The sequence below is a fragment of the Anomaloglossus baeobatrachus genome, chromosome 5 (assembly GCF_048569485.1).
Source record: "Anomaloglossus baeobatrachus isolate aAnoBae1 chromosome 5, aAnoBae1.hap1, whole genome shotgun sequence".
NCBI classification, from domain to species: domain Eukaryota; kingdom Metazoa; phylum Chordata; class Amphibia; order Anura; family Aromobatidae; genus Anomaloglossus; species Anomaloglossus baeobatrachus.
This window is the reverse complement of record NC_134357.1, coordinates 442,421,532-442,445,274: the sequence shown is the minus strand read 5'-3', so window position 1 is coordinate 442,445,274 and position 23,743 is coordinate 442,421,532. Positions and strand designations below refer to the sequence as shown.

Sequence of the window (23,743 nt, the reverse complement as noted above, 5' to 3'; positions counted from 1 at the left end):
GAAGGTAGTTGCTAACTACCAGCCTGTTCTGTCTTCCCATGGAGCTAAGAACGTATTGGAAGGTAGTTGCTAACTACCAACCTGTTCTCTCTTTTGATGGAGCTAAGAACGTATTGGAAGGTAGTTGCTAACTACCAGCCTGTTCTGTCTTCCTATGGAGCTAAGAACTACTGGCAGGTAGTTGCTAACTACCAGAATGTTCTGTTTTCCTATGGATCTAAGAACTTACTGGTAGGTAGTTGCTAACTACCAGCCTGTTCTGTCTTCCCATGGAGCTAAGAACGTATTGGAAGGTAGTTGCTAACTACCAACCTGTTCTCTCTTTTGATGGAGCTAAGAACGTATTGGAAGGTAGTTGCTAACTACCAGCCTGTTCTGTCTTACTATGGAGCTAAGAAGTTACTGGAAGGTAGTTTCTAACTACCAGCCTGTTCTGTCTTCCTATGGAGCTAAGACGTTACTGGAAGGTAGTTGCTAACTAGCAGCCTGTTCTGTCTTCCTATGGAGCTAAGACGTTACTGGAATATAGTTGCTAACTACCAGAATGTTCTGTCTTCCTATGGATCTAAGAACTTACTGGCAGGTAGTTGCTAACTACCAGCCTGTTGTGTCCAGCAACAATCTCTGTGGATTCAAGTGGTGACTGCCTGGCTTCATTTGACCTCAGTCAACAGAGCATATCTTCTTCTTCTTGGCTGCTGTGTTATCAGGGCATCACTACCGACATCATGCTGATTGATAGTGGGCTCCCCACAGTTAAGTAGGGGATAGCCGGCTGTAAATCAGCATATCGACAGAGCAGAACAAAAGAGAAAAAGCTACTTTGTGGATGTGATGTCACCAGCCACAGAATCACTAGCATGAGTGGTCCATAACCACTCTGAGACGGCAGAGATTGGTGCCGGGCAGAACAGCAAGGTAGTTAGCAACCACCTTGCCTGTAAGTTCTTAGCCCCATAGGAAAAAACATGCAGCCATCTTCTGCAAAGAATGACGTGGGCTCGGCCCCTGAGACTACTCCATACTCCCGCTATCTACTTGCACCATACATGTATAGCAGATATTGGAAAGTGATTAAAAACCTCAGTTGGATCAGATTTTAATTTGCTATAGACATTGTCATATGACAGTAATGTATTCTGACAATGATATATCTCTTTCACTGGCGGATACAGACAGAAAAACGCCCCTGTGCAAGGACAATATATGGGCCCTTTGCAGCCCCAAAGCTCATAAAAAAAAACACAATTCCACCTGCTTTGGAGGTAGAAATGGGTCCTCTTACTTCTTGGGCCCTGTGCAGCTGCACCAATGATATGTCCGCCCCTGATCTCTCAATCCAGAATGATACACCACACGTTTATCTGCCTCTTGGATGACAATATCATGCATATTTCTTCCTTCCTTTGTGCCAAGGTTAGTATTTGTTTGACCTTATTATTTTTAATGCTGGCATATAGACACACTATGCGCTCCTCCACTAGCTCTTGGAACTTGTCCAAACAAACAGGTTGGGAAATAACAGTATACAAATCAAGATTTTTGATGAAAATGTGATGAAGTAACCAATGTTTCTGCATAATTTTGCCATAGATCAGAACTGATAACCTGTTCCTAAAAAAGAAAGTTAGGCTACTTTCACACTTGCGTTGGATGGCTTCCGTAGCATTGCGTTGTGTGACGAATGCAACGGATGCGTTGCATATAGTGGCACAACGGATGCTACGGATCGTACAGAACAAAGGAAGCTTTTTATTTTTTTTATTTTTTTTTCTTCTTTACAGTTTTACCGGGAGCAGACTATTGTGAACGATCAGCTGATCGCTCTCAATAGTCGGCGGCCGGGCGCTCAGCTGAGCGCTCTCACAAGCCGGCGTCCGGGCATGCCGGTGGCCGAACGTTCAGCTGAGCGCTCTCACATGCCGGCGTCCGGGCATGCCGGCGGGCGGGCGCTCAGCTGAGCGCTCTCGCATGCCGGCGGCCGGGCAAGCCGGCGGGCGGGGCGCTCAGCTGAGCCCTTTCACATGCCGGCGCCCAAATGTTCAGCTGAGCGCTCTCACATGCCGGCGGGCGGGCACTCAGCTGAACGTTCGGCCACCAAGAGAAATAAAGTTTGTGATTAAAAAAAAAAAAAAGAGCATGCCCAGTGAAATCCTACGGATTCAAAAATACGTTACATGCTGCGTTTCTTCCACCCAACAAGCCAGGACGTCACAGGTACTACAACAACACACCCCACACCCCGGCTAGGCACACCGAAGTCAAACTAAAATCCTTGTTGCCTCCCTCCAGGGGCTGATGTCCACACCAGGGGGTGGAGCCAGGCGGTTGGCCCCACCCACCAAGGAGTTCACAGTCCTGGAGGCGGGAAAAGGCAGTTCAGTTCAGTTCAGTTGAGGAGTGGTGAAGTGAAGTGGTAGTGGAGGAGACTGACCGTGTCTGGGTGCGTGGCCCAGGCACATACAGCAAGGTTGGCAGACGGTGGTGACCGTCTGCAGGAGAGGCTGATTGAAGTAAACCGTGGGGACCGGGGACGGGCGGTGGCCCACCGGTACCGGATCGGGGAGCGAAGAGAAGCCAGCACCATTCGGCAGGGCCTACGGACCCCGACCAGGCTAGGAGTCGCCGTAAAACCGGTCAAATCCGTTAGCGAAGGGAACCTCCGGGGTTTCCCAGCAGTCAAGACCCGATTGAAGGCAACCGCTCAAACCGTGGAGGGAAATACAGTCACCGCCAAAGGCTACAGTTCCCAGGGCCAGAGCCTGCGGGCAAAAGGGGCTCCCTCAGCCTCCATCTAAGCTGGGGAGCGGGTTACCGGTGGGAAGCCATTGGAACCGTGAACATAACACAGGTGCCGGGAAAGGCAGTCACCGCCAACCTACCGGGAGAACTACCGCAGCCGTCTGTGGGACCCGTCCATCCAGCCGTTTGCTTTACCGGAGACTTTGCATTCATCATTGGCTGAGTGAGTACCACCGTGCCGTGCGGCACCGCGCTGCCCCCGCGACCCTGCACCTCACCAGGCCCCGTAACCCGCCTGCTATCCCTCCCTCACCGGGCCCCGGGACAACCAACCCCCCTACCCACGGAGGGGAGAAACAACATCCAAGCTGCTCCCTGTCACCGCTCCCGGGATCCCCGTCCAGAGCAGCGGTGGTGCCACAACCTCACCACAACCGTGGGTGGCGTCACGGACAATATCCCTAAACCAAACCACCCCCTTTCATTCACGGGCGAGGAGCGTCGCAAGAGTCCCCGGGATCCGGCCCACCGCTCGAGCCACCGAGCAGCAGCAGCCGGACCCGAGCAGTGGGCGAGCGCATTGTCCCCTCCCCGCCCGCGACAGATGCAATGCTGACACTTGCGTTACAGTACGTCGTCCATACAAGTCTATGGAGAAAAGCGCAGTGCGTTAACGGACTGCGCTATTCTCCATAGTGAAGGACTCTGCTGAACATAAGTGTGAAAGTACCCTTAGACAAACAAGCAAGAAAACTATGTGCACACGCTGCATTTTTTTGACACTGCGTTTTTGTGCGTTTTTGGCCGCTAAAAACGCACCCACGGCAAAAATTTGGTGCGGTTTTGGCTGCATTTTGCTGCGTTTTTGATCTCTGTGTTTTTCTGCGTTTTTCCAATGCATTGCATGGGGGGGAAACGCAGGAAAGAATTGACATGTCCATTTTTTTTTTTTAAGCTCAAAAGCGCAGCTTAAAAAAAAGGTTGTGTGCGGACAGCAAAAATGAAAACTCATAGACTTTGCTGGGGAAGCAAAGTCATGCAGTTTTGAGGCCAAAAACGCACCCGAAAAACGCCGCGAAAAACGCACTGTGTGCACATAGCCTTAATCAGCCTCATCTGCATTATCTTCCAGGATCAGAAACTATATAAAACTGCAGTTTAGAACCACCCTGTGTGCTGTGTATCATCCATGTTTCTCAAAAATAATTAAAAAAATTAACCATACTGGTATCAGAGGAATCCACATCGGTGAAACTAAAACTCACACGTACAGCGCTCTGGTCAGTGCGTCTATTAGATTTTTTTCAAGATGGATTTAGTGGTTGGATTTACGTTTTTAGGTCATTTATATACCATGTTGGTTTTATAATCTGTCAAGGAATTTTCCTTGTTTAATCTCGGTGATAGCAAATTCCATTTTAACGATGTTATTTTTAATTTTAGAATCGAGCTACTTTAATCCAATGGTCTCGCTTGATAGACTGAGTATTTTGTAAGCCCTTAAAGGGAACCAACCAGCAGGATTTTCATATATAAAGTAAATCCAGTGCTATACTGGCGCTAGGGTACTGAATGTATCGATACCTTTTGTTCAGAGATTGGATGATTTATTTCAGAAATATGTGCAAGTAAAGTTCTAGCAATGTACTTCTATTTGATTGACAGGGGCAACGGGGGGGGGGATATGTTAGTCGGGTTTTGCTATCTATTCCTGCCCCTGTCTGCCTGCGTCGGAATTAATGTCTATTACGGCGACAGGGGAGGAAGGCCAGACAAGCAGACAGGGGCAGGAATAGATGGCAAGACCCGACCCACATATTCCCTTCCTGTTGCACCTGTCAATCAAATAGCAGTGCATTGCTGGAACTTTACTTGCACATATTTCTTAAATAAAACATCCAATATCAGAACAAAAGCTATGCTTATATTCAGCATCCTAGCACCAGTATAGCACTGGCTTTACTTTATACTGTAAATGAAAATCCTGCTGGTTGGTTCCCTTTAATTTTGAGCTACATATCCAGGAGGTTCTTTCCCTCATACAAAATAAGGAGCTGCATTTATTTAATTAAACGTTTTGACAGAATAGCCTCCTATAAACTCATGAGTTCCTTGAGAATGCCGAAGTATGAGTTATTTACAAATCCTGAGTCAGAAAATATATAAAACTGCGGTTTTATATAAAATCCTGAGTCCCCACGAAACCATTTCTTTCTCCACTTATTTTTTGGGACTTGTGAGGACCAACCATACTTTCAGCTTCTGAATAAGTAATTTTTCCTTACAATCCATACAATAATACTGCTCCCTATGTACAAAAATATAACTACTATAATACTGCTCCCCTAAGAACAGAACTATAGCTACTATAATACTGCCTCCTATGTACAAGAATTTAACTATTATCTTACTGCTTCCTTATGTACAAAAATATAACTACTTTAATATTGTCCTCTGTTCAATTTAACTACTACTGCCTTCGATGTACAAAAGTAAAATTAAGATAATACTGCCTCTAATGTACACGAATATAATTACTATACTACTGCTCCTACGTAAAAGAATATAACTACTATAATACTGCTCCCCTTCGAACAGGCATATAACCACTATAATACTGCTTCCTATATACAAGAATATTATCACTATAAGGCTATCTGCGCACGTTGCGTCGGAGTACCTGCAGTTTATTCTGCACGTTTTCCTTCCCTTGGTTTTTGACCAAATGGCTTTTGACCATTTTTTAGCGCTAAAAACGCATTCGTTTTTACCGCGTTTTTAGTGCGTTTTTAGCGCTTTTTACCTGCGTTTTCACCTGCGTTTCTGCAGATGCGTTTTTGAGATCAAGACACTGAGAAAAAAAGTTGAATTAGTCAAAAAGAATGAAAAAAGAGAAAAAAGTATAAAATTAACTTTTAATAAAACTATATGGGAAATTATCATTTTTAATGAGAAAATAGTGGTTATGCATGTTTTATCAGAAAAATAGGTGAAGTTTCTAATTTTTTAACATTTAAATTTTCGGTTATTGTGTGTGTGTAAAGGAACATTAGAACCCATTAAATTTTGTCTAGAAAAGCATGCGTTTTTGGAGCCAAAAACGCAGTGGAAAAGCAGGTAAAAAGCATGAAAAACGCAGGAATTGTGATTTTGGTTGCGTTTTGCCATTTCTCATTGACTACAATGTTAAGGAAACGCTGCAGAAATGGCAAAAACAACTGACATGCTGCTTCTTTTTCAGCATGGTTTTTGACCACAAATATGCAAATTAAACGCTGCAGAAAAAAAAGCAAAGTGCAGACAGGATTTCTGCTTTTCCCATAGACTTTGCTGGCAATCAAAAACGCATGCGTTTTAGCGCAAAAACGCTGCTGCTAAAAACGCTGCAGAAACGCGGAAAAAAACGCAACGTGCGAACATAGCCTAAGGCTATGTTCGCACGTTGCGTTTTTTACCGCGTTTCTGCAGCGTTTTTGGCAGCAGCGTTTTTGCGCTAAAACGCATGCGTTTTTGATTGCCAGCAAAGTCTATGGGAAAAGCAGAAATCCTGTCTGCACTTTGCTTTTTTTTCAGCAGCGTTTAATTTGCATATTTGTGGTCAAAAACCATGCTGAAAAAGAAGCAGCATGTCAGTTGTTTTTGCCATTTCTGCAGCGTTTCCTTAACATTGGAGTCAATGAGAAATGGCAAAAAGCAACCAAAATTACAATTCCTGTGTTTTTCATGCTTTTTACCTGCTTTTCCACTGCGTTTTTGGCTCCAAAAACGCATGCTTTTCTGGGGAAAAATTAATGGGTTCTAATGTTCCTTTACACACACACAATAACCAAAAATTTAAATGTAAAAAAATAATAAACTTTACCTATTTTTCTGTTAAAATGTGCATAACCACTATTATTACATTACAATTGATAATTTCTAGTGATGAGCGAGTATGCTTGTTACTACTCGGTACTCGCACGAGTATCACTGTACTCGGGCTACTCGGCGGGTACCGAGTAATTTCGCGATACTCGTGCTGTACTCGTGGTCTTCATGTTGGCGCTCTTTTGAGAGCCAGCCCTCATGCAGGGATTGGCTGGCAGACCGCAATGCCACAGCCCTGTTACTTGTGGAATTGCAGTGATTGGCCGGCCCTCACAGAATGACCGTGCCTTTAGCCCGACACTTCCCCGCTCGGCTACGGCCCCTCCCGCACTCCACTCCGCGTGTATATATATATGCACGCTTACACACACACGCACGTTTTTTTTTTTTAATTTACAGTTTTATGGTTTCTACATGCTGCCGGTGGTCATTTCACAAAAATACTCGGGTCTCCCATAGGATAACATTGGGCTCGGTGCTCGGGCCGAGTACACGAGTATCTTGGGATGCTCGGCCCGAGCCTCGAGCACCCGAGCTTTTTAGTACTCGCTCATCACTAATAATTTCCCATATTGTTTTATTAAAAGTTATTTTTAACCTTTTTTCCTCTTTTTTCATTCTTTTTGACTATTTCAACTTTATTTCTCAGTGTCTTGATCTCAAAAACGCATCTGCAGAAACGCAGGTGAAAACGCAGGTAAAAAGCGCTAAAAACGCACTAAAAACGCGGTAAAAACGCATGCGTTTTTAGCGCTACAAAATGGTCAAAAGCCATTTGGTCAAAAATCAAGGGAAGGAAAACGTGCAGAATAAACTGCAGGTACTCCGACGCAACGTCCGCACATAGCCTAATACTGCCTACACAAATATAACTATTATACTGCCTCCTATGTACAAAAATATAACTACTATAATACTGTCCCTAATGTACAAGATTATAACTACTATAATACTGCTCCAATGTACAAGAATATAACTACAATAACTATACATTCATGGCCAAAAGTGCTGGCACCCTTGAAATTGTTCCTGAAAATTAAGTATTTCTCCCCAAAAAAGTATTGCAATTATACATGTTTTTATACACTTGTTTATTTTCTTTGTGTGTATTGAAACTATGCAAAAAAAACCAACAGAAAAGAAGGCAAAGTGTGTATAACCTCACGCAAACCCCCAAAATGGGCCAGAAAAAAATTGTTGGCACCCTTCCACAATAGTGGGTAAACAACTTTGTTTAAAGCATGTGATCCCAGTTCAAATTCACCTTTGGCAAGTAATAGGTGAGGGCAATATGAAAACCACACCTGAAACCAGATAAAAAGGGGAGACGTTGGCTCAGTCTTCGCATTGTGTGTCTGTGTGTGCTACACTAAGCCTTGAGATGAGAAAGAGGAGAACTGTCTGAGAACTTGCTGACAAAAATTGTTGAAAAATATCAACAATCTCAAGGTTACAAAGTACATCTCTAGAGATCTTGATGACATAATCAAGAAGTTTACAACCCATGGAACTGTAACTAATCTCCATGGTAGTGGATGGCAGAGTAAAATTGATGAAAACCTGCAAAACAGGATAGACCGGATGGGGGATAAGCAGCCCGAATCAAATTCCAAAGAAATTCAAGCTGTCCTGCAGGCTCAGGGTGCATCAGTGTCAGTGCGAGCTATCCGTCGAAATTTGAATGAAGTAAAATGCTATAGCAGAAGACCCAGGAGGACCCCACTGCTGACACAGAGAGATAACAAAGCTAGGTGAGACAATATTATAAAATCCAGCTCACCATTGTGCTAGATGCTGTCTGTTGAGAGCTCAAGGTTCTGCTACTGCCCATGTGAATAGCTAATAAAGAAAGCAATAATCTGGCTCCACGAACGAGTTCCTTTTTATTCAGATAAAGTTGATACACAGGACAGTAGATAACAGATGAAATGGTGTTATATTAACACCCACATCTAAGCATTTCGGGTGTACACTTAGCCTTTGTCATGATGATCATGACTAATGGTGAGTGTACGTCTGAAATGCGTAGATGCGGGGGTTATTATAGCTCCGTTTCATCTGTTATCTACTGTCCTGTGTATCAACTGTATCTAAAGCTAGATTTCAGTTTGCCAAAATGTACTGAGTAAACCAAAATCCCTCTGGGAAAGTGAACAGTTGAAATCAAGATAGAGATTTTTGGTAAAACACATCATTCTACTAGAACCAAAAATGGAATGAGGCCTTCAAAGAAAAGAAAACCGTAGCTACAGTCAAATAAGGTGGAGGTTTTGGGGATGTTGTTCTGCCTCTGGTACGGGGTGTCTTGACTGTGTGCAAGGCGTCATGAAATCTGAAGATTTTCAAAGGATTTTGGGTCACAATAAAGTGCCCAGTGTCAGACAGCTGGATTTGCATCCTAGGTCATGGGTCTTCAAGCAGAACAATGTAATTGAGGTAGACCTGGCTCACTCAACGTGGGGGTGCTCTGGAATAATAAGTCCAGTAATACAAAAAAATATATCCGGCACACCACAATGTAGGAGAGGAATCTTTGGTTTGGTTTGAAAAAAATGTTGATTTATTGTGTATATACAGACAAGTCCATCCAACGTTTCGATCCAGAAGGATCTTTTACAGGGACAATTGGACTAGAAGCATAAAAAGGATTGTCAAATCGTATCGGTACGGGTAATGATGTTCATCAAAAGTATATCAGAAGAATGCGTAGGCAGTCTACGAATTATATTCAATGATATAGTGCTAAGGGAATGTCCATCAAGGACGTGTTGTGGTGTCGTGCACAACAGAGAAGAGTCCGGGTCAGTGGTACCGTATAATGTTTAAGTTGCACAATATCGGATGGGAGACCCAAGTATGTCGTAGAGAAGTGACTCTAATGCAGTTCTCGATGTAGCGTGATCAGAGAAGGAGGAATCTCACTAGTAGAAAGCATTAATTATTAGACGTAGGGTGAGTCTCTGAGGGTCACTGTTTTATACGTATCGCTGAGTGTATGTCTATAGATTAGGTTTTTTTGGAAAAAAGTATAGGTGCTCCCTGCAGAGAAGAGGTCCAGTTTGTCTAAGAGGAAGCCTGCAACTGCGTTGGTGGGATTGTGGGTCTCCAATAATGGCGTCAGCACCTATTGGAGACCCACAATCCCACCAACGCAGTTGCAGGCTTCCTTTTACCTAACCTCAGCTGGCAGCACGGCCATTTCTCCTCCCTGGAAGAAACCCTGCACTGTTCGCTATAGGGGAATTTCTCTTAGACAAACTGGACCTCTTCTCTGCAGATCATTACCCGTACCGATACGATTTGACAATCCTTTTTATGCTTCTAGTCCAATTGTCCCTGTAAAAGATCCTTCTGGATCGAAACGTTGGACGGACTTGTCTGTATATACACAATAAATCAACATTTTTTTCAAACCAAACCAAAGATTCCTCTCCTACATTGTTGTGTGCCGGATATATTTTTTTGTATTCAAGCAGAACAATGACTACCAAACATACCTCAAGAAGCCCCCAGAAATGGATGAAAACAAAGCGCTGGAGAGTTCTGAAGTTGCAGCAATGTGTATGGACCTAGATCTCATTGAACACATGTGAAGGGATCTTAAAATTGCTGTTGGGAGAAGGAGCCTTCAAATATGAGGAACCTGGGGCAGTTTGCAAAAGGGTGGTCCAAAATTCCAGTTGAGAAGTGTAAGTAGCTTGTTGATGGTTATAGGAAGTGATTGATTGCAGTTATTCATTTCAAAGGTAGTGCAACCAAACATTAAGTTGAAGGTGCCAAAAATTTTATCCAGCCCATTTTTGGGGTTTTGTGTGAAATTATGTTCAATATGCCTTTTTTTCCTGTTGTTTTTTTATTGGCCCAATACACACAAAGGAAATAAACGTGCATAATAAAAGGTGTAGTTGCAATGATTTTGTGGAAGAAATGCTTCTTTTAGTGGTATAATTTCAAGGGTGTCAACACTTTTGGCCATGACTTGTATACAAGAATATAGCTACTATAATACTGCCACCATATACAAGCATTTAACTGCTATAATACTTCCTCCTATAACTAGTATAACACTTCTCCCTATGTACAGGAAAGTAGTAGTTATATTGTAGTAGGTTGTAGTCATTTTCCATTTAAATGTTCTTAGTATCAACTAATGAAAATCAGAAATTACTTGTGAATTGGAGTTGAACAGAAAAATAAAAAAAAAAACAAAATAATGAAAATTGCCTCAATAAAAATGATGGTACACCTAGAAAAGATTGAAAATAATTTGACCATAGTGACATGTGAAACCAAGGTTTACCCTGTAATTAGCAGTACAGATGTCTATAAACTTGTAATTGGTCTTTATACAGAGAAAAGTAGTCACTGTGCTGTTTGGAATCATAGTGTGTATCACACTACTTGTACCAGAGAAGGATAAGGAGAGGGTTGTCTCAGGAGAGTAGAAAGAAAATTATAGCTAAACATGTTAAAGGTAAAGGCTATAAGATCATCTTCAAACAGCTTGATGTTCCTGTTACTACAGTTACATGTATTGTTGTGAAGTTTAGGGTCTATGGGACTATAGCCAAACTCCGTGGACATGGCCTCAGGAGGAAAATTGATGACAAATTGGAGACACGGGTAATATGAATGGTAACCAAAGAGCGCAGAACAACTTTCAAAGAGATTTGAGATGAAATCCAAGGTCAAGGTACATCAGTGTCAGATTACACCATGAGTTGCTGTTGAGGCCAAAGTGGACTTGATGGGAGACGACAAAGGAGGTCACCACTGTTGAAAGCAAATAATAAAAAAACAAGACTAGTATGCATATTGACAAGCCACAAAGCTTCTGGGATAAAGTTCTTTTGACAGATGAGAATACTGAAGCTTTTTGGCAACTCACATCAGCTGTATGTTCACAGATGCAAAAATGAAAGAAACAAAGAAAAGAACATTGTATCTACTGTGATACTTAGAGAAGGCCCGGTTATGACGGCTTTGCCTCATCTGGCACAGGTGACTCGAATTTGTGCAGGGTACAATTAAATCTCAAGACTATCAAGTCATTCTGGAGCGAAATGTGCTGCCCAGTGTCAGAAAGCTTAATCTGAGTCGCAGGTCATGGATCCTCCAACAAGATAATGACCCAAAACGCACAGCTAAAAACACCCAAGGATGGCTAAAAAGAAATTATTGGACTATTCTGAAGTGGCCTTCTATGAGCCCTGACCTAAATCCTATTGAGCATCTGAGGAAGGAGCTAAAGCTTACAACATGGAGAAGGCGTCTTCACACCTGAGACACAAGGAGCAGTTTGCTCATGAAGAGTCGCCCAAAATACCTGTGGAGGGTGCAGAAGTCTCATTGAGAGTTACAAAAATGTTTTGTTTGCAGGGATTGCCTCAATAGGTTGTGCAACAAAATATAAGGCTAGAGAACCATCGTCTTTATCCAGGCCAGTTTCATTAGTTTTTTTTTCTTCTGAACCCCAATTCACAAACAATATCTGATTGTCATTAGTTGATAGTCAGTATACAGTATTTAAATAGAAAATGACTTTTCTCAGTTTAAGGTTCTTCCCACTGTGGTTTTTTCTTACTTTAAAGGGAACCTATCACCAGATTTGGTGACTGTAAGCTGCGGCCACCACCAGTGAGCCCTTATATACTGCATTCCAGAATACTGTATATAAGAGCCCAGGCCGCGCTGTATAATGTAAAAGTCACTTTTATAATACCTAGGGGGTGGTCTGTTCCGATGGGTGTTGCTGTTCTCCGGTCCGGTGCCCCCTCTCTCCGATCCAGCGCCTCCTCTCAGCGGCGTTCGCTGTCCTCCTTCTCCCCTGGCCAGTATGGATCACATGTCCTACGTCATCCACCCAAGCCGACATTGCACTCCTGCGCAGGCCCGCTTTGATCTGCCCTGCTGAGGGCCACTCAAAGTATTGTAGTGAGCATGTGCGGGCGGTCTTTAACCTTTCCTCACGCCTGGGTATTACAGTACGTTGATCTGCCCTGAGAAGAGCAGTTCAAAGCGCGCCTGCGCAGGACAGCAATGCCGGCTTGTGAGGATGACATGATAGCACATGACATTCACACTGAGCTGAGAAGAAGGAGGACGGCGGTCACAAGAAGATAGGAGACGCCGGACCAGAGAGCAGTGACTCCCATCAGACCGGACCGCCCCTTAGGTGAGTATTATAAAAGTGTTTTTTACGTTATACAGAGGGTCTCATATATACAGTATTCTGGAATGCTGTATATAAGAGCTCAGTGGTGGTGGCCGCAGCTTATAGTAGCCAAATCTGGTGACAGGTTCCCTTTAACAGAAAGTACCAACAATTTAGTCCAAGTCTGTAACTACTGTATATGGATTGGAATGCAAACCTGTTACCGGATTTATTCTTTTATATCTCTCCTTACTGTATGATTTTTTCAGTTGTTGACCTGTTCATAATTGTTCATTTTTTACACTAAATACCCATGAGTGGCGTACAGAGATGTGTGCTATATTCCGAGTTCTCTGCTAATATGACTGCAGGCGAAAAGTTAAGAGCGATGAATACATTCTTTGCATCACTTTTGAATTCATGCAAGGCTTCAAATATCTGTCCCGCAGCAAGGGGTTAACTGCGGCATTGACTTACAGCATCTATCACACATGACCTTTGGTTTCCTGCAATGGATACTGGGAAACGAATCACAAATTGCTGGACCCCCAAAGGAATGTTACCATAGCAACCACAGCGGGGGGGATAAACCAATTAAAACAAACACGGTTAGGCTGCAGGTTGCTTTTTAGGTGCACAGCACGCGCTGCTACCCACTGATAGACTGGCACTGCCAGGGCTTGCCATGTCACCTCTATTGCAAAAATGCTGGAGGCATTGTTGGCATTTTTTAAGGAAGGTTTCAGGGCGATGAATCTGTCTTGTATCAGTGCACAAGGGCACCAAGACAGGATGATGGATCCATTACAAGGGAAGTGGACGCGGACATCCATCATGAGCAGTGAGGTCCTGACTGGCTTGGTACACAACCGGTGGCTACCTCCCAAGGGCATCACTGTGCAGGGAGTAATTGGCATACACTGCGGCCACTGCTGAGCAAGGGGAATCCTGATAATGAAAAATATGTGCCCCAAGCTACAAAAGCATGCACGCCATTCTATATACACCATCTCCTGAGGTTATCACATCATCATCCTGGTCTGTACACAGCATTTCCTCCCAAACATCAGAAAAGCACAAGTCCTTGTGTCGTATCCTGATATTGTAGTATTCAGGAATATCTGCAGGGCATAAAGAGGACACAAACAATTTATATATCGTAGCTATTTTTTTTATTTTCTATTGTAATATTTTTTTTAACTTTGTGTTTTGTTTTAACATATTTTTATTGTTAGCATTTCTACTTTATTTGATTTTTAATTTTTAGGTAACATTAACTGTTAAATTATTTCCAAATATATTTAATAGTTTTTTATTTTGTTTGTGTTCTACAAAAATGTCATTTATATATATATATATATATATATATATATATATATATATATATATATATATATATATATATATATATATAATGTTATTAGTTACTAATGATTGTATTTTTCTTTATTACTATTAAAACATATAAGTTAAATATATATATATATATATATATACATATATATATATATATATATATATATATACTGTGTGCGTTTATATATATATTTCTATATATACAGTATATATATATATATATATATATATATATATATATATATATATATATATATAAAAGATAAATGGACTTTCTTTCCTTGAGTTACTTGATCTTATGTTGTTGTGTTAATACTTTTATTCTATTGTTATCTCTTCTCTTTCTCTAGATAGCCGCATTAGAGCGTCAGGTCTTTGACTTTCTCGGATATCAATGGGCTCCAATCTTGGCAAATTTCCTGCAGATCGTCGTCATCATATTAGGTCTCTTTGGAACTCTTCAATACAGACCTCGCTATGTGGTGGCTGTAAGTACATACCCTAAGGGAAGATTCTTCACTATGCAGTTAAAGTATTTAAGGATTAAAACTGTTCCAATGGCAGCATTTATAGTTAGTTTACAGTCAGATGCTATATTCTTGTACATAGGGGACAGTATTATAGTAGTTATATTCTTGTACGTAGGGGCAGTATTATAGTAGTTATATTCTTGTACATAGAGGGCAGTATTATAGTAGTTATATTCTTGTACATAGGGGCAGTATTATAGTAGTTATATTCTTGTACATAGGGGCAGTATTATAGTAGTTATATTCTTGTACATAGGGGCAGTATTATAGTAGTTTTATTCTTGTACATAGGGGGCAGTATTCTTGTAGTTATATTCTTGTACATAGGGAGCAGTATTATAGTAGTTATATTCTTGTACATAGAGGGCAGTATAATAGTAGGTAAATTCTTGTACATAGGGGAGAGTATTATAGTAGGGATATTCTTGTACATAAGAGGCAGTATTATAGTAGTTATATTTTTGTGCATAGGAGCAGTATTATAGTAGTAATATTCCTGTACATAGGGAGCAGTATTATAGTAGTTATATTCTTATATATGAGTATTATAGTAGGGATAGTCTTGTGCATAGGGGACAGTATTATAGTAGTTATATTCTTGTACATAGATGGCAGTATAATAGTAGTTATTTTCTTGTACATAGGGGCAGTATTATAGTAGTTATATTCTTGTACATAGAGGGCAGTATTATAGTAGTTATATTCTTGTACATAGGGGCAGTATTATAGTAGTTATATTCTTGTACATAGGGGCAGTATTATAGTAGTGATATTCTTGTACATAGGGATCAGTAGTATAGTAGTTATATTCTTGTGCATAAGGTTCTTGTATATAGGGGCAGTATTATAGTAGTTATATTCTTGTACATAGAGGGCAATATAATAGTAGGTAAATTCTTGTACATAGGGGTCAGTATTATAGTAGTTATATTCTTGTACATAAGAGGCAGTATTATAGTAGTTATATTTTTGTGCATAGGAGCAGTATTATAGTAGTTATATTCTTGTACATAGGGGGCAGTATTATAGTAGTTATGTTTTTGTACATAGGGGGCAGTATTATAGTAGTAATATTCCTGTACATAGGGGCAGTATTATAGTAGTTATATTTTTGTGCATAGGAGCAGTATTGTAGTACTTTGACTAGAAATCCTCAGTTAGCAGAGCACTGGCAGTATTATTTTTCATTAGTACGGTAGTAACTGCTTTCTTGCTTCCGCAGACTATCTGTAACCAGACCTGTATACATCATTGTTGTTGAGTTGTGACCCAGATTGCTCTCTATATTCATAACCGCCCGGCGTTGCATTCACATTCCGTGTAAAGCCGCTTTCCTGTCATCAGCAGAATAAGAACTTTCTTTTCTTTGGCCTATTCAGTAATAAAAGAGGATTAGAAGGAGCTCAGTCACATGTCTTCGCTCGGCTTCCTTAATAACGTGGCTCTGGCACATATCCGGGGAGCCGGCATCTCAGATTCTCCGGAGGTGTAATAGTCACTATCACATATGATGAGATTTGTATAATATATTTTTTATATGTTTTGTATATTTTTTCCTTATGACACCAGACTATTTCTTCTCTGTATACACCAATTGTCCCTGTCACTAAATCTACTCTCTGTCTCTGCCAGTATGCCATCTGGGCAGCCGTGTGGGTGACCTGGAATGTCTTTCTGATCTGCTTCTACATGGAGGTGGGAGATCTGTCTAAGGTACGTCGCACAGTCCTGCACCACTGCTCTCCAGATGCCATGTCACAGGGTTGGGTGAGGTAGAAGGTGCGGTCCTTGTAGTGCCCATCAAGCATGGCACCGCAGCCCTTTTCTCATCTCAGCTCTTCGGCACAGTTCGTGGAGGTTACGTGCCATACAACGCTGACTTGTAGCCGTGAGATCCAATAGAGAGATATTAATGGGAATGTGCCCACTCCATCAATGCCAGGGCTGGGTGACGGCACTGCATTATCTTCGCTGGAAGTATAAAATATCAGGCTCCAAATGATTAATAATCTAGAAGATCAGCGCCCATTGGAATGAGGAAACATTTAGCGCCCATTACAGGCTTCATCGGGAAGGATGTAGAGACTGTCAAGCATCCTCGCTGCCACGCGCTCCTTGTGCCAAACGTCGTCCATCTGCTGCTCCTGGAATGCCAGTGTTTCCACAGCTGTCACCCTCCCTGCACGCGCTGCGCCCACACGTGGGTGTTTACAGGGTATCCGCATTACTATGCCAGACATGTTCTAAAGGGGAGAGGAATTTGATTTGGCATTGGACTTGTACAAAATTGTATCTGTGCTCATTTAATGCCAGGGGTGTACATGATGGCATCAATATGACGTATGCCACTGCTACAGGGAATGGGGGGATGGGGATGACTAGAGGAACTGTGGCAAGTGCTGGGGACAGCATAGATGACGGAAGACACTGTGACTGGTTGTCGGCAGCATGGGCATCTACAGGCACTGTGGCAGATATCAAGGTCTTTCTGGTTGGCACTTGGAACACTGTAGATGATAAGGGGGGAATGGAAAACTAGAGAAACTGTGGCAAGCACTTGTGACACTGTGGATGACAGGTGGCACTGTGTCTGGGACATAGTCCGTCACTACTGGAAGTGTGGCAGATACTGAGGGCACTGTGGATGGTACTGGTCACAGGGAGATTGGGTAACTTTGGCAAGCACTGGGGACACTGTGGATGATGGAGGGCACTGTGACTGGCCATGGGCACACTGAGTGAGTACAGAAACTATGGCAAGCATTGAGCACATTGAATGAAGAGTGGCATTATGCCTGGGGGCACACTGGATGACTGTCAGATATTGAGGGCACAGTAGCTGGTACTCGTCACTGGGAGATTGGGTGACAAGCACTGGGGACACTGTGGATGATGGATGGCACTGTGACTGGCAATGGACACAGTAGGTGAGTACAGGAACTATGTCAAGCATTGAGGACAGTGGATGAAGAATGGCATTATGGCTAGGGGCACAGTGGATGACTTTGGTAGATATTGAGGGCACTGTAGCTGGTACTTGTCACTGGTAGATTGGGTGACTAGAGCAACTGTGAGACACACTGGGGACACTGTGGATGACAGGTGGCACCGTGTGTGGGACACAGTCAGTGACTACTGGAAGTGTGGCAGATATTAAAGGCACTGTGGCTGGCAGTGGTCACATGGAGTTTGGGTGACTGGAGGAACTGTGATGAGCTCTGGGGACACTGTGGATGATGGATGGCACTGTGACTGGCCATGGGCACAGTAGGTGAGTACAGGAACTATGGCAAGCATTAGGCACATTGGATGAAGAGTGGCATTATTGCTGGGGGCACAGTGCATAACTTTGTCAGATATTGAGGGCACTGTGGCTGGTACTGGTCACTGGGAGATTGGGTGACTAGAGGAACTGTGACAATCACTGGGGATACTGTAGATGATGGAGGGAACTGTGAATGGCCATGGGCACAGTAGGTGAGTACAGGAACTATGTCAAGCATTGAGGACATTGGATGACATTATGGCTGGGGGCACAGTAGAAGCTTTGGCAGATATTGAGGGCACTGTAGTTGGTACTTGTCACTGGGAGATTGGGTGACTAGAGGAACTGTGACAAGCACTGGGGACACTAGATAACAAGTGGCACTGTGCCTGGGACATAGTGAGTGACTACTGTAAGTGTGGCAGAGATTAAGGGCACTGTGGCTGGAAATGGTCAATGCTCTTACCTTGGCTAATATACCTGGTTATAATCTAACCATATTTTTACCCTTTACAGGACAGTGACCTCCTCACTTTTCACGTGTCTCAGCACCAGTCCTGGTGGAGTGAGCACGGTCCGGGATGTGTGCGGAAAGAGTCGCCCGTCACCGGCATGCCCGGATTGGAAAGTCACTCTTACGTCTCAGTGGTTGGATGTGCCATAGAATACCAGTACATCGAGGTGTTACACAGTGCCACACAGATACTGCTGACGGTAAGAGTACGCTCGTCCCCCATACAGTGTTTGCACCTCCAATTCCATGCAATGCAGACCAGGATCAACCCCTCTTCTATCTGAGTAGGACCTAGAGCCGGGTTCATCCTGAGCCTCCTGGTTCATAAATGTCAGCACTAAATTCATCACCTCAGGTTTGTAGACGAATCCAATCAGAGACGTCCCGCTTTAAGTACATATTTATTAACCTTTCAGGAGCTGTGGTTATATGGATGACAACCCCTGCGTCTCTGGTGTAATGACGGTCTTCAGAGGTTGTCAGCAAATATTTAGTACCTAGTTAAAATGAGAACCTGTAATGCCCATCACAACCATTAATCTTAGGACAGGGCCTGGTGGTGACGATGATTGCAGCGCCCCCTACAGTTCTCAACTAGTATTACAATGAAACTCCCAATATGCGAATAGCAGGTGGAATAAAATTCGATATTATCAGAACACAACCTAACAATGCTGCCTTGTGGCCGTAGATTATGGGAACATTGATTGTCAGATACTTTATGTATTTTCCCCTTTGTTCCCCTTTGTTTGTGGTTCTTTCACGTTTTTCCATCCCTTGTTGTACGGTCCTCGGCCGCCCTGATGAATTATTCACAGACTAATAATCCAGAATACCCCGCTCCTTATAGCTGCCGCCCCTCCCCCCGTCCTTGCTTTTGTGTTATGGAGGCTCCCATTCTGTACCTCTGCTGAGGACGCCGCCCAGGGCTGGCACGCTGCAGAATGAATGGGAACAGATGAGGACCCCTCCAAATGTTAATCATGGAGCGCTAACCCTACTGCTGGCGACATAGATGGTGTATACAGGCAGTGTTTCACTGGGAAAGATTGAGCGATATTACACTGCAAATTATGCGCCATTGTGTACTGCCAAATAAAAAAGCTTGCTCTCAGGAATTTTCCGAATAATTTCCATATAATCATCACATAGATGAATTAAAGTGATCCCACTGTTCAGTATAGTAATATATACTATGCAATAATGATGAACCAGGAGGCTCTGGATGAACACGGCTATGATTCCGTGCATCATTTTTCATCACTTATGCATATAGTGCCGCCTAGATAACACTAGACCAATGTCTGGTTGTTAGAGAGTGCTTCTTCTCCTTTATCTATGGCCTATTGCAGTTATGGAGTACTCGGACAGACCCTGGACCCCCATTTTGCTGTAGGGTCATTGCTTTGGCCACTTCAGTATATATAATGGGTAGAGGAACAAGACTTTCCTTACTGTATTACTGGGGCTGAGGGAACCCTAATTCTCCCAAACCTTCAAACGCCATAAATTTTAGGCAGTCGTGGGGGGTCTTGTTACCCCCATCATGTAGTACTTTACAGTAACATGTGGACAGGCCCTATGTCTGACCGTCTACCATCAGTGTGAATAGACCTTTATTAGAGGTGAAAGCTTCTATTGTACCGGCCTCCTATAGACGACTTGTGAGTGCCAAGAAGAATGATGGCTAGTAATTCAATCTCAGGCTAACATTTACAGAAGGGGCGTCCAGACTTAATTTATTAGTGTAATAGACATTCTGCCCTGTATATTGCCCTGCAAACAACCCCCGCTGCTGGTGACCTTTCTATATGGGAGCTGTGCACTGCAGAAGACCCTTCCAGCTCCCTCCCTGACACCTCCTGTCTCCAAAACATTCCTCGGCCCATTCCTTGTCATCTCCACATCCAGCTGTGCAGGGTCAGGAATTCCTGCTGCCGGAGCCCACTTTACCTCCATATTTCTTCCACGTTCCCAGCTTGTTTTAATTACAAAATATTGAATTTCATCAGCAGAGACGGAAATATATTACAGAGCAATTACAGTCACAGTTACTCTGAATGAGCTGGTACACATTCCTAGGTTACATGGTAATGACATTATGTACAAGAATATAACTATTATAATACCGCCCCCTATTTACAAGAATATAGCTGCTATAATACTGCCTTTATGTAGAAGAATATAACTACTATAATACTGTCCCCTATGTACAAGAATATAACTACTATAATACTGCTCCTATGGACAAAAATATAAATACTATATTACTGCCCCTTATGTATAAGAATATAACTATTATAATACTGCCCCTATGTAGAAGAATATAACTACTATAATACTGTCCCCTATGTACAAGAATATAACTACTATAATGCTGCCCCTATGTACAAGAATATAACTACTATAATACTGCTCCTATGGACAAAAATATAAATACTATAATACTGCCCCTTATGTATAAGAATATAACTATTATAATACTGCCTCTATGTAGAAGAATATAACTACTATAATACTGTCCCCTATGTACAAGAATATAACTACTAGAATACTGCCCCCTATGTACAAGAATATAACTATTATAATACTACCCCTATGTAGAAGAATATAACTACTATAATACTGCCCCTATGTACAAGAATATAACTACTATAATACTGCCCCCATGTACAAGAATATAACTACTATAATACTGCCTTTATGTAGAAGAATATAACTACTATAATACTGCCCCCATGTACAAGAATATAACTACTATAATACTGCTCCCATGTACAAGAATATAACTACTATAATACTGCCCCTATGTACAAGAATATAACTACTATAATACTGCTCCTATGGACAAAAATATAAATACTATAATACTGCCCCTTATGTATAAGAATATAACTATTATAATACTGCCTCTATGTAGAAGAATATAACTACTATAATACTGCCCCCTATGTACAAGAATATAACTACTATAATACTGCCCCTATGTACAAGAATATAACTACTATAATACTGCTCCAATGTACAAAAATATAAATACTATAATACTGCCCCTTATGTATAAGAATATAACTATTATAATACTGCCCCCATGTACAAGAATATAACTACTATAATACTGCCCCCATGTACAAGAATATAACTACTATAATATTGCCCCCATGTACAAGAATATAACTACTATAATACTGCCCCCATGTACAAGAATATAACTACTATAATACTGCCCCCATGTACAAGAATATAACTACTATAATACTGCCCCCATGTACAAGAATATAACTACTATAATACTGCCCCCATGTACAAGAATATAACTACTATAATACTGCCCCTATGTACAAGAATATAACTACTATGATACTGCCCCCTATGTCCAAGAATATAACTACTATAATACTGCCCCCATGTACAAGAATATAACTACTATAATACTGCCCCCATGTACAAGAATATAACTACTATAATGCTGTTCCTATGTACAAATATATAATTACTATAATACTTCTCCATGTGCACAAATGTCTCTGCTACGTCCCCTATGTGTAAGAGTAAAACTACTATAATACTGCTCTTATGTACAAGAATATGACTACTATCATTGCTCTTTGTTCTCTTTTCCAGCTCCTTGGGTTTGTGTACGCCTGTTACGTCACCAGTGTGTTCACAGAGGAGGAGGACAGCTGTGAGTATATCCTTATATATGGGTAGTATTTATGCACAAAGCTGCGGATGGAAGTAATGGCTGTCAATGTGCTCATGTGTATGCATTGTACAGCTCATGATGAGAGGACACAGCGGCCTCCATCGTGCATCCATCGTGCAGCAGAAGGGACCCCAAAATCTATGTTATAAAAGGTCACCTGACTGACGCCCCTCTAATAAACCTTCTCTCCTGAACATTTATATGTTCAGGTTTCTATGGATCTTTCTGTTCTCTTTATCTTTTCTTCCTCTTGACGAGGTTCCCCAAAATATGTCAGAAATGACTTTTATTACGATGACTAATCATTGTTACATAAGATATGTATGTATATAACATGTTCTAGTTAGAAAAACTGCCAGGCCAAGAGCAAGGCACTATGTGGCAGGGGCATCCCTACCATAATGGCAGGACATGCAATTGCTATGCGGCCTGTGGTCGGTCAGTACTGAATTGCGTCTTCTGCTTACTATGACACTGTCTAAGCACCTTCCTGCAGCCACCAGTATGGGATCTCACTGCATACTAATGTAAAGGGCTTTCATGAAGTCTAATAATGGGGGTATAAGCAAGATTATAATTACTATAATACTGCCTCCCTCGCACAAGTGATACCCCTATTTACAAGATTATAACTACTATAGTACTGCCCATATGTATAAGAATACATCACTATAATACTGCCCCCTATTATAAAACTGCCGCCTATGTACAAAAATATAACTACAATAATACTGCACCCAATGTACAAAATAAAACTACTATAATAATGTCCCCTAACTACAAGAATATAACTACTATAATACTAAGAATATAACTGCTGTATTATGTGTGTGGGTAGCTGCCGTGTCCAGTCCCCCTGAAATCCCTGTATATCAGTTCTCATAACAATCACACCTGCTCTAGCATTCCCCCCCACTCCACACTCCTCTTCCCCTGCTCCACACTTCTCCTCCACTGCTCCACACTCCTCCCACTCCTGCTCTGCACTCCTCTCTCCCCTTCTTCGCACTCCTCTCTCCCCTTCTTCGCACTCCTCTCTCCCCTTCTTCGCACTCCTCTCTCCCCTTCTTCGCACTCCTGTCTCCCCTGCTCCGAACTCCCCTCTCCCCTGCTCCGCATTCATCCTCCCCTGCTCCCCACTCCTCCCTCCCCTGCTCCACACTCCTCCCTTCCCTGCTCCGCACTCCTCCCTTCCCTACTTCACACTCTTCTCTCCCCTGCTCCGCACTCCTCTCTCCCCTGCTCCGCACTCCTCTCTCCCCTGCTCCGCACTCCTCCCTTCCCTGCTCCGCACTCCTCCCTTCCCTGCTCCGCACTCCTCCCTTCCCTACTTCGCACTCCTCTCTCCCCTGCTCCGCACTCCTCCCTCCCCTGCTCCGCACTCCTCTCTCCCCTGCTCCGCACTGCTCTCTCCCCTGCTCCTCACTGCTCTCTCCCCTGCTCCACATGCCTCTCTCCCCTGCTTTGCACTCCTCTCTCCCCTGCTCCGCACTCCTCTCTCCCCTGCCCCGCACTCCTCCCTCCCCTGCTCCGCACTCCTCCCTCCCCTGCTCCGCACTCCTCTCCCCTGCTCCGCACTCCTCCCTTCCCTGCTCCGCACTCCTCCCTT

At 42.7% G+C, this 23,743-nt stretch overlaps 1 protein-coding gene across 3 annotated transcripts in view; it reads left to right on the top strand.

The window, feature by feature from the left end:
- Positions 1–23,743, top strand: part of NKAIN4 (sodium/potassium transporting ATPase interacting 4) — a 76,502-nt gene that overhangs the window by 46,389 nt on the left and 6,370 nt on the right. For all 3 annotated transcript variants that reach the window (XM_075350424.1, XM_075350425.1, XM_075350423.1), the window contains exons 2-5: positions 14,470–14,607; positions 16,282–16,362; positions 18,431–18,628; positions 22,053–22,113. In XM_075350424.1, the coding sequence (XP_075206539.1) occupies positions 14,470–14,607; positions 16,282–16,362; positions 18,431–18,628; positions 22,053–22,113 (478 nt within the window). The remainder of the gene's footprint in view (positions 1–14,469; positions 14,608–16,281; positions 16,363–18,430; positions 18,629–22,052; positions 22,114–23,743) is intronic.